Source organism: Sarcophilus harrisii, chromosome 3 (genome assembly GCF_902635505.1).
Source record: "Sarcophilus harrisii chromosome 3, mSarHar1.11, whole genome shotgun sequence".
NCBI lineage: Eukaryota > Metazoa > Chordata > Mammalia > Dasyuromorphia > Dasyuridae > Sarcophilus > Sarcophilus harrisii.
Genome location: NC_045428.1, coordinates 26,143,761 through 26,155,621, shown reverse-complemented (window position 1 = coordinate 26,155,621; position 11,861 = coordinate 26,143,761). Strand labels below are relative to the sequence as shown.

The window sequence follows — 11,861 nt, the reverse complement described above, 5'->3', positions numbered from 1 at the left end:
ATTACTCATGCCCTTTCTTGCCAGTGGATCCAACTGGCTCTGTGGGAGAAGGAAAGTCTGGTGATTTGTACAGCCCTTCTTCACTTAAATATACTTCATTTGCCTGGTCCTCTTTGAGAATGAAGGTCAAGAAACAACCACCATCCTCTGAAAATTATCTTCCAATATGGCTAGTTTTTAAGAATGAATGGTAATTAAAATCCATGATATTTATAGTCAAGGGCATGGATTCTTTTTTTCTTCTTTTTGAAATCTTGGTCCCAACTAGTGATTCCATTCCACTAGGAACTTACCAACCTGACAGTACAGATCTGAAAGTGCAATATATATGCTTATGGTTGTTACTGTTACTACACTGTATATTCTTAAAACATTGCTTGCAAAAGCTGAGAGATTAAGTGATTTGCTGATAGTTACACAGATAGTTACACAGAGTCAGGACTTGAACCTGTTTCTACCTGAACCCCCAGACATCCCTCTATCTAGCATGCTACACTTTCGCTCAATAGGTATGCTTTTCAAGGGAGATTTTGATCCTTCTCGATACAGTGAATTGAAAACAAAATCAATTTTAGTTATAATTTATCCTTACAAAAATTAGCCACATTGTGCTCCATTCCCCAGCTCTATTTTTTTTTTCCAAAGTCATAAACAACTTAAATATCCCTTTAATACTCTGATTATAGGTATCCTTCCCAAAAGCAATGAAGGCAATGAATATATTTATCATATTAAAATTCAAATCATGACCAAAGGATCCTATCGAAGTTGGAACAAAAATTTCTTAATCCCAGAGGATTTAACAGTTAACCTACAATTAACTCATTTTTACAATTAACCTACTATATATCCAATATACTTTTCCAAAGCCAAATTTGTGCTAGGAGTTCTAAAGATCCAGTTTTCCTTTAGTTCTTGTTGTTTAATGCTTTCACTGTTACTGTATCTTATTGCATTTTCTCTAATGCAATGAAGAAAAGGAAACCTGACGTAGTAAGTAAAGTGTTAGGCTTAGCTTCAGAAAAGTCTGTATTTATATACTATGCTTCTGACACTTCTTATCTCTGTGATCCCAGTCACCTTGTTGTGAGTCAGAAAATTTCTTAGGATTTATATATTAAATCACAGAATGTGCTTTGTCCGTATGTGTGTGTGTATGTGTGTGTGTGTGTGTGTGTGTGGAGATGGGCTGGAGTTGGGGGGAAGGGGTGGTTAAGTAGGTGGGAATGGGAGTAATTTAATTCTAAGAAAATCTGATATCATAAAAACAGGAAACATACACATATGTATATATTCATATTTCACTTATGTAATTGTTTGTCTTTATATAGGAGAGCTAGGTCATACAGCGGATAAAGTGTCAGACCTGGAGTCAAGAAGAATCATCTCCCTGGATTCAAATCTGGCCTTAGATACTATGTACCTGTGTCACCCTGGGCAAGTAACTTAGCTCTTTTGGCCTCAGTTTCCTCATCTATAATATAAGTTGGAGAAAAAAATGGCAAATCAGTATAGTAAAAATATACTTTGACCCCCAAAAAACCCAAACAGGGTTACAAAAAATTTGATATGACTAAAACAACTGAACAACAAAGTCCAAATAAAAATGATTCTTGGACAAGTCAGTATTATGCTATTACTCTTGTATATTTAATGTTCTTTAGACACTTATTGCACAGGAAGCTAAACAAACAAATAAATAAAAGTAATAAAAATATTATCACTAGATTTGCTCATACTTCCAGAGTATTTTCAACATTTAGGAAACACCTATCACATGTTATTTTGCACTCTCTCCCCCCTCACCCAATAAGCTATCGGCCATGATTACTGCACCAAACTTAATGTAAGGGAAAAAGCAACTCTGAGGTGACACATGAAAATGTAAGGCTTAACCTTCTGCCAAGAGCCAAGGAAATCAATGAACTTGAGTGATGAACTCTCATCAGCCTTCAGATTGAACTTCCTCATTTCTGCCATTTATAGAAAAGGAAGAACAGTGCAGGGAGATACACGGGGCATTGGGGAGGTCCATGGGCCAGCAGGGAAGGGAATATCAAATCAAGAAAGAAGGGAAGTGGGATAGAGAGGAGCACACAACGAATGGAAGATGAGCGGGGCACAAGGGCAAATTTCAAGAAATATATGGCTTTGCTTTCACACAATCAGTCTCTCCTTTTCTAACCTAGTTTTTCTCCTTCAAAAAATGATGCATTAAAGCACTGAAGTTCTCTGGAGATGTAGCATTAGATGATCAAGTCACAACAAATCCTTTCCAAGCACACCCATCTCAGGCAAGACCAAGGAAGAGAACTCATTCTGTCTTATAAAATGAGTCCTGGAACTTTCTTGTGTGAGCGATGTTTTAAATGCATGTGCCCAGAAACTGCCAACCAGTCAAGTTCTGCCCTTGAAAAGAAAGAGAACCAGTTTCTCGGAGGTGTGAAAAATGAAAGTTTCATCAGGGGAGTCCTGGAAGGAGAGTGAGTATGAGGAATCGCCAGAGAATTCTGTTGCTTTTTTTATTTTACTCTTCTTAGATCAGACAGACAGCTCCCTCAGTCAAGGAGAGACCAGCAATCTCAATCAGACATTAGACTGGAGGTCAGAAGGAGAGCTCCTGATTACTAAAATGGGATTTCCTTTACAAAACAAATTATGGGATATTTACTGGGGCCCTCTGAACTGTGATAGTGAATAATTAAAGCCACACTGTAAAGTACATTCTGCACTACTGGTTCCATTATTCATGCTGGGTTTTTGTTCGACTGGCTAATATCAAGTGTTCCACACTTCCCAGAGAGATGACCCTTGTCATCTGCCTGAATCAACAAAATCTGTCACTTTCCGTAAAGCCAACATGGGCCGCGTCTTGAGCGTAAACAATGCTGCCATTGTCCACTCACCATATTGGCACCGAGGTCCCTGAAACCCCACCGAACACTGGCACACCTGGGCTTCTCCATCTGGACACTGGCCTCCATTGAAGCAAGGGCCTGCTGAGCAGAGGGCTAAGGGGTCAGGGAAGAGACAAGGAAAAAGAAAACAGACAATCCTCAGTGTTCCCCTCTGCATTTCAGCCTATGTTCTGAGTCCCATATAAACAGCCCATCCCCCATGTCTTGTCCTCCTTCTCTATCTCCACCTCTTGAAATTCTTAACTCCATTCAACACTTCATCAAGGAACATCTTCTCCATCATCCCTATAGCTCTCCTTTCTTTATTCTCTGACTATTAACCATGCCCTTCTCACTTATTTACATTTTGTATATACATACACAAATAATATATATGTGTATCTATGTGTATATATACATACATTTCTATGTATATATAATCTATATGTATATGACATATATACATACATATCAATATACATGTATATCTATATACACATATGTATAAAATTATATATTAATGTACATATACACATACACAGACATATATACACACATATATACACATACATAAAATGTCTGTCTCCAACTTAAAGAAATGTGAACTCCTTGAGGGACTGTTTTGCCATTAGCCTTTTGAAAGTCCACATCCTAGCAAAGTGATTAGTATATAGTGCCTGCATAAGAAATGCTTTTTGAAATGAACTGAAATAAAGTACCTTGTGGATGAGAACATCACCAATAAAATTGAAAAATAAATCATTTGCCCAAATATTTGTTGGGAGCCCTCCCATTTAGGCAGGGGTTTTAAGCCATAAAACATGGTTTCTGCTGTCAAGGAGCTTACTCTAAGTAATATTTCCATTGCCACCCCTAGCTCCATGTCTCTAAGCTTTGCAAAACATTTCATACATGCATTTGGTGATTTCCTTTGGTCAGAATGGTAATTCTGGGGTGACAATACGCCTGGTGGCTCCTCCCCATGCTCTCGCCTTCCAAAGTTACACCACAATGATACAACATGGAAGCAGGCCACAATAGTTCCCTTTACGGACAGCTCTGCGCTGCTCCTATTAGCATGGACAGCCGAGAGCAACTTCACTAAGACATTTCAAGAGCGGAAAACCCAGTGGGCAGTGCAGCAGGACACCAGTGAAGTCTCCAAGGTAAAGGATGGCAGGCGAGATGAATAGCTGCGTTTCCAGGCTGCATTGATTGTGACACAGTGAAGCTTTTTTAGCAGCTCTGCTGTGAACCTCAACACAGAACGCTGGTATAGGAGGAGCTCAGCACAGGCCATTTTTCTCTGTGTGAGTGAAAGAAATAACCGGGCTAGCTCTGCTATTTGAGGGTTGCTGAAAATATTCAAAAGGTTCCAAAATCCCAGCACAAGAGGGTTCCTATTTTTTTTCCCAAAGTACCACATAAGCCCCTTAAGAAGTAAATGACCCTCCTGCTTCCTCAATTAACAAAGCCACGAAGAAGCTGAGAAACCTATTTAGATTTCCTATAGTGATTTCCCCATTGAACTGGATTCCAGATGACAAACCTGACGATAGGGGAAAGCAGCAAAGGAAAAAAGGGGGGGGGGAGATGGAAGTAGAGGTGTGCCCTGTCTGGCTTCAAATAAACTGCCTTTTAAATACCGAGATGGAGCATAATGCTTTCACAGCGCCCAACCCAGCATTAGATGCTCTTAACAAAAATGATCTCGGCTGTTTCTTTGTCCATCCTGCATGTGTTTTCTCTCCAGAGAGCTGCTCTCTGTCTGTGGGAATTCTAAAGGTACCTAAAACTTGGCAGGCATATGACTGAAGCCCTGAAGAGCCAAATCGGGGCTTTCTGCTTGTTCCTGGTGGTGTGGGATTAGATGGAAGCAATGCTATAGAATGGGTACAGATTGCCCCCCTCTGTCCTGCCCCAATCTCTCACTTATCTTCAATTTCTCCCTATCAGCTCCTTCTCCACTGCCTATAAACATGCTCGTATCTCCCCATTCCCCCAAACCTCCACTCAATCCTTTTATTTCCAACAACCATTATGTTTTATCTATTCTGTTCTTTGTCACTAAACTCCAAAAGGCTACCTACAATAGGTGTCTCCACTTTGTATCCTCTTACTCCCTGACCTCTTGTAGCCCAGTTTTGATCTTGCCCCCAAACTGCTCTTTCCAAAGTTAGTAATCATTTCTTAGTTAGAAAATCTAATGATTTAGTTAGAAAACGCAATCTCATTCTGTAGTCCCTAAAAGTTGATTCTGTGTCTCTGTCTGTCTCTCTTTTTCTGTCTCCATCTCTCTGTCTGTCTCTGTGTCTATCTGTCTGTCTGTCTCTATCTGTCTCTCTCTCAATTTTTGGAATTGTTTCTCACTCTTGAACTATTTCACTTGGTGATCTCATCAGCTCTTGTGGACTTAATTATTATCTCTATGCTGATGATTCTCAAATCCACCTATCCTGCCCTAACCTCTCTGCTGTCCTCCAATCCAGGTATTTCCTGCTACCCTTCAGACACATCTAGTAGATATATTAAATGTAATATGTCTAAACTGAACTCTCATTTCCCCCAAACTTACTTCTTCTGTATGACTGTCAAGGAAAGCACCATCATCCCAGTCTCTCAGAATCAACACCAGGTGTCATCCCTAACTGCTCACTACTTCTCATCCCCATATCTGATCTGTCGCCATGACTTGTTGGTACCTTTATCACTTAATGCTTGAAATATTGAAGTAGCCTCCTGGTACCACAGGTTTGTCTGTCTCGGTCTCTCTGCTCTCCAATCCCTCCTCCCTTCACCTTCTAGTGATTTTTCCTAAACCTTAGCTCCGACCACTTTACCTCCTGCTCATCAAATTCCAGTGGTTCCTATCACTTACAGACTCAAGAAAATCATGTTTTGACATTCAAAGACTTTCACTATGTAACCTCTCGCACACACCTTTCCAGTTTCCTTATACTTTTCCTTATTCTTCACCCTTACCCTCAAACCCAATATCTTTTTTTGATCCAAGCCCATTGGCTTCCTTGTCATTTCTCAATGAAGACACTCCATTTCTCAGCTCTGGGCTTTTTTCTAGCTGCTCCCATACTTGGAAGGCTCTTTCTCCTCAACTATAGAAGATGGCTTCAAGTCCCAACTAAAATTACATTTTCTTCAGAAAGCCTTTTGCCATCATATTAGTCCCAAGGGCTTCTTCTCTTTACTTCCTGCATAACCTGTGTAGAGTTTGTTTGTACATATTTATTTGCTTCTCGTCTCCCCCACTAGATAATGAACTTTGGAAGAACTTTGTCTTCAATCTCCTTTTTGTGTGTTTTCAGTATTTAGCACAGTTCCTGACCCATAGTAGGCACCTAATAGTTTATTGATTGACTTACCTTGCAGACATCCAGGTTCATCTTGACGCTGGCTCCAGCCAGGACAACACCTATAGATTGTCTGATGCCGTAGGCTGTATACCTGTCTGTAGACAGTGTAGTAGCCAGTCCTAGAAAACAGAGAAATAGGGATTAGGGAAACATGATCTTCTTTCCCCAGCTTTAAACATAGTGGCCATATTAAATTCACAAGGCTGGAGCCTGATCTTCTTGCTCTGTTCTAGCTCCAGCAGGTTTTCATCAGATATATATGAAAAAAGTTATCCTGACAAAAGAGTATGGATTTACTTCTCTATTTGATGCCCTGAAAATTAATTCACCCAGATCATAAAGTGGGCTCCTTGATTCTACTCTGTCCCAATCATTAGCAATGGGTAATGACCTTCCTTTTGAACTTCACTGAACAATTTGCTTGGCAATTCTCTAGTATGCCTGGAGATTGGAGGAACATCTGTTTGTGTCTTCTCTCCCACTAGATCATTGGTTTCACAAATGTCTTACTTAAAGCTTCTATCTCCCTTGGAGCACCAAACTAAAAGGTGGTCAGCAAACATTTATTAAACACTGTTTCAGATATTGTTTTTTGGCAAACAAAACTACCTGCTCTCAAAGAGCATACATTCCCCTGGGGGAGCCAATATATAAATAACAGGATATATGCAGAGTAGGTGGAAAGCCACATGAGAGGGAAAGGAAAGATAAGGAAAGGATAAGTCAGTTAATAAGGATTTGTTTAAGTGCCTGATTCTTCAGAACAGCTAAGGGACTAATCTAGAGTCATAGTTCCTAAATGGCAGAACCTAGATTTGAATTCAGATCCTCTGAATACATGTCCTGAGTTCTTTATACTACATCATGCTGCATATTCCCCCTAATTTATGCTATCATTAGTAACTTTAAGTCTTTGATTTGATGTTTTCCACTACTTCCATCTTACAACCTATTAACTCTATCAACCCACATTTAAAGACCAGTTATGTCCTAATTCCTCCATCACTATGCACAGCTTTAACACAGAATGTTTTTCTCCTTTATTCCTCCATCTCTCTCCCATCTGTTCCTCTTTCCATCTGCCTTTCTCTCCTTCTCTGCTCCTCTCTCCCTCTCCCTTTTTCTCCTCCTTTCTCCTTCTCCCCTTTCTCATTCAATCCCTTTCTTCTCTTTCTCTCTCTCTCTCTCTTGATTGTACTATTGCTCTCTTGTTATCTCTTCTCCTCTCTCCCTTTCCCTATCTCCCTCTTTCCTCCTCTTTCCCTCTCCCCCTTTCTCACTCATTCTCTCTCTTTTCTCCCCATTTCCCTCTCTCTCGCTCTCACTCTCTTCCCTTCTCACTCTTTCCCTCTCTCCCCCTCTTTCCCTCCCTCTCCCTCTTTCTTCCCCTCTCCTTCTCCCACTCCCTCTTCTCCTTTCTCCCTCTCTGACTTTGTCTCATCTTTTCTCCCCATTTCTCTCTCCCTCTCCCTCCCTCCCTCCTCTTTTCCTCTTCTCTCTCCCTCTCTTTCTCCCTCTTTCTTTCCCACTATTTGCCTCTCTTTTTCCTTCTCTCCTTTTCCCCTTCTCTCTTTGTCTAGCTCTTTCCCTCTTCCCCTTTCTCCTTCTCCCCCTCTCCCCCTTTCTCCTTCTCCCCCTCTCCCCCAATCTTTCCCTTTCTCTCTCTTCCTCCCCCCAACAATTTTTCTCTGAACAAGTGTTAATTTCATATACTAATTTTTGAGTTGCTCCAAGTCAAGAAATATTACACTCTCTAAATAATTTAGTCTGTGGGTCACCCACAGGGAAATAGAGAGGTGTGTGACGGGCATGAAGAGGCTCTGACATATTGCCAAGGACATCTGTGCAATTAATTGGCATTAAGGATACCATCAAAGAGACTGGGGGATGGGCCAATCACATAGCAAGAGCAAAGGATAATAAGCGCCAGACAGTTCATGCTCTCCCTTGGTGTAGAAGTGATGTCTAATGTGCTAGAGGAAGGCCTCCGACCTCGGGCTGACCCCCAGAGGTGCACTTCTAGGGATTTCAGATAGTAATGGCACAAGATGGGAGGGCACAAATGGGTCTGTGATCTGGGCCACTGAAGAAAATACTTCCGCTGATGAGGTCCCTAGCTATCTCAATATGCACCGGAGTAGCTAACCCCATACAGGGGAAGAAGCAGCCTCATGTAGATGATAGAGAGCTGTCCTCCAAAGTCCAAAAGACCCAAGTTTGAATAGTCCTCCCTCGATACATGCCAGCATGTATGACCCTGGGCAAAACTCTCCATGCTTCGCCAACACTCGAAGTCTATTAAGCCACAGAACAATCACCAATCTATCTTTCGAGAGCTAGTATCCCAGAGCAATAAATAATGTCTGTTCTAGAAAATAGAAAAAGTCACGCACTTCTTTGTAGTTCAATTAAGACCTCCTGATCTCAGTTAGATCATGAGTTCCTAGAAGTCAGGAACCATATTATGTTTTCTTTTTGTTTCACTCATTTCTTAGAATGGCACAGGGCACACAAGAAGTTTGTAGATCATTACAGAATGATTGAAGGAATGAGAACACAAATCTCTAGCTGACATATTGGAGTATACTTCCCTATCTCTGAAAAATCATTGTGGTTATGAACCTCTGTGATCTCAACCTCCTATCACTAGTAAACAGCCAACATGCTTAAAGGACTCCCAGACTTGCATATGAAATCCTTCCTAGAAGCAATCAAGAGAGAGGAGAGATCAGAGGCTCACCACACGAGTCCAGGGGCTTACCAACCTGCAAAGTAAGGGGCAATGGAAAGAACATCAAGTTCAGAATCAGGTGATTGGAGTTCAAGTCTCTTTTCTATCACAAGTGGCACAGATGGAGAGCTAGACTCAATCTTAAAAGTCATACCATCTAACGACCTCATTTTATAGATGAGGAAACAAGCCCAAAGAGGGCTCACCAAAGAGGGTGAGCCAAGATCTCAGAGATGATAAACAACAAAGTTGGATTTCCAATCCAAAACATTTTTCCTAATACAGTGTCTATGTGACTTTCTATTTAAATTAGATAAAATCTTTCTGGGTTTTACTTTCCTCCTGTTAAAAAACGAGGGCACTGAATTATTTTATTTTTAAGGTCCCTTCAAGCTATAAACCTAGGATCCAAAGATCATATTGACTCAAAAGCTAAGGAATGATCAAAGGTTGCATCCCTGAAAGCAACAATTAATTCAAACAATCTCCATGATAAAGAATAGCAGTGTCAAAGTATTTTCTGTTCGAATATTTGATTGCATCTTTCTTTATACGTTATCATTCTTGAATTTCCTACATAAAGATGGTAGAATGAATAGACATTTATTAAATGTTTACTATGTACCAGGCACTGTGCTAAATATGAAAACAGAAATGAAAAAGTGAGATACCCATCCTTGCCCTCAAGTAGTTTATGTTCTACAAAAGAAAGATAACACATATAGAGAAAAGTCATTCATGAAAGGATATTTTGGTTTGGCAAATGACAGAGATGCTGAGTGAAACCAAAGTTAAGTTGACTGACAAACCCTTTCTAAAAGGAATTACTGCCCTAATTTAACTAATGGGACTAGAGTGAGATGTGGAAAGCAACAGAATTAGGCCAGCTGGTGACCATGCTTTTCAAAAAGTCCCCAATTCATGTATGTGTGTGTGTGTGTGTGTGTGTGTGTGTGTGTGTGTATATATACATATATATATATATATATATATATATATATATATAAAATCACATACACATATATGATAGTATATCTAATTATGCCATACATATAATTTCTCTGATAAGTTCCAAGTTATATTTAGACAAACACTTGTTCCTCCTCAAGGAACTGAGGATTCTCCTCAATTGAAGTATCCCAAATTTACACATATCTGATTTGTTTATATAAAATTCTATGAAATGTTGGATCTCACAAATAAAAGAAGCCCTTGGATGCTTGGTAAGAGCTATTGTGAACCTTTTTTTCCAAACATCTTTCTGAAGTCTTTACTCCTTAAGAGGGTGGGATATCATTTTTCAAAGACAGAGAGTTTCTTGTATTTCTTCTTATGTGCCACAACCAAGTGAGAGCTAGAGGTTCTGTTAAAGTTCATGTCATTGCAGGCTTCATAGTGGTGCAAAAATATCAAGGGTGGGTTAGAAATTAATTGAAAGCTGTTGATTCCCTGAGGTTTCAAGTGGGTATCAACTTAGTACACTGACATGGCATTCCTTGTTTGTACTACCACCACCCCCTCCCAGTCTTCAAGCCTTAGTTAAAGGTTTTTCTACAAGTTATAAATGGTAGTTTTAAATCCCAAATTACCTAAGTTATTTGGGTTATTGGTGAGACAAATAACCTAAGTGTCACAGAAGCCTAAAGCAGTTAGCATATCCATGACCTATCCAAACTATCCAGCCATTATCATAACAGACAAATCCCAAGACTGAAGGTGACAAGATCTTCTGTATAATTATTCACAGAAGTATTTTACTAAGAAACACTTGAAATAATATACTCAAAAACTAGTGCCTATTCAGTAAAAAAAAAAAAAAAAAGATACCATAAAGGTGGGGAAATGATCCATTACCTTCTTACATACTCCATGCACCATCTTGGTCCAGTACAACCTTGCTTCCATAGCTTTACAGTCCGAGTGAAGGGCTGGACACAGGGCTGAGGAAGGCCAATCATACCCAGAATATCTTCCTCACACACATTGGGCCTTGGAGTAAAAAAAAAAGGAAATCAACACTAAGCTTATAAAACATACAACACAATTTCTCAAATACAAGAACATGTCGAGAGCAACCAATTCCATTGTTTCCTGTGTTGTAGAGAAAGACATAGGATTCTTTTTTTTCCCCCTGGATACTGCTAGATCATATTGATGACTCATACTAAGCTTGAAGTGTACTAAATCACCCATTTTTTTTCAGACGGAGTGTTAATTAACCTTCATTTCTCCTTTTTGAACCTACACAACTATCTTTTAAAAAAAAAAATTAGAGGGGGCAGCTAGGTGGCACAGTGGATAGAGCACTAGTTCTGAAGTCAAGAAGACCTGAGTTCAAATCTGGTCTCAGACACTTAGCACTCCCTAGCTTGTGTGATTCTGAGCAAGTCACTTAACCCCAATCACCTTAGCTTAAAAAAAAAAAGAAGAAGAAGAAAAAGAAGAACTACGACCTTATCATTTATCCCTTTCAAGTTTCACTTCCAGAAGGTTTTGCCAAGTGATCTAATCTGGCAAGACTTTTTGGAACCTGATATTGTCTCAAATATATTCACCACCTCTCCCAATTTGTGACATCTATAGATTTGATTAGTTTGCCATGCCTTTATGAAAGTTAATGATAAAAAATATTCAACAGTCCAAGGTCAAGTGCAAATGCCTAGGACACTGCACAGAAGACACATTTCCAAGCTGATATTGAATAATTAATGATTATACTTTGAGTCTGGTCACTTGACCAATGCTAAGTGATTCCAACTTGCATGAACACATAGACATCTTGCTCAAAAGAAGAGAAGAAGAATTATTGCCAAATGTTTTGCTCAGATCAAAATAAGTTCTAACTACAACATTCCCCTGATC

At 39.7% G+C, this 11,861-nt stretch overlaps 1 protein-coding gene across 1 annotated transcript in view; it reads right to left on the bottom strand.

The window, feature by feature from the left end:
* Positions 1–1,591: 1,591 nt before the first annotated feature.
* Positions 1,592–11,861, bottom strand: part of LOC116422199 (EGF-like and EMI domain-containing protein 1) — a 62,017-nt gene continuing 51,747 nt past the window's right edge. The window contains exons 2-4 of the mRNA XM_031957625.1: positions 10,854–10,988; positions 6,278–6,387; positions 1,592–3,011 (exon numbers count right to left, since the gene is read on the bottom strand). Of these exons, the coding sequence (XP_031813485.1) occupies positions 2,815–3,011; positions 6,278–6,387; positions 10,854–10,988 (442 nt within the window). The 3' untranslated portion in view covers positions 1,592–2,814. The remainder of the gene's footprint in view (positions 3,012–6,277; positions 6,388–10,853; positions 10,989–11,861) is intronic.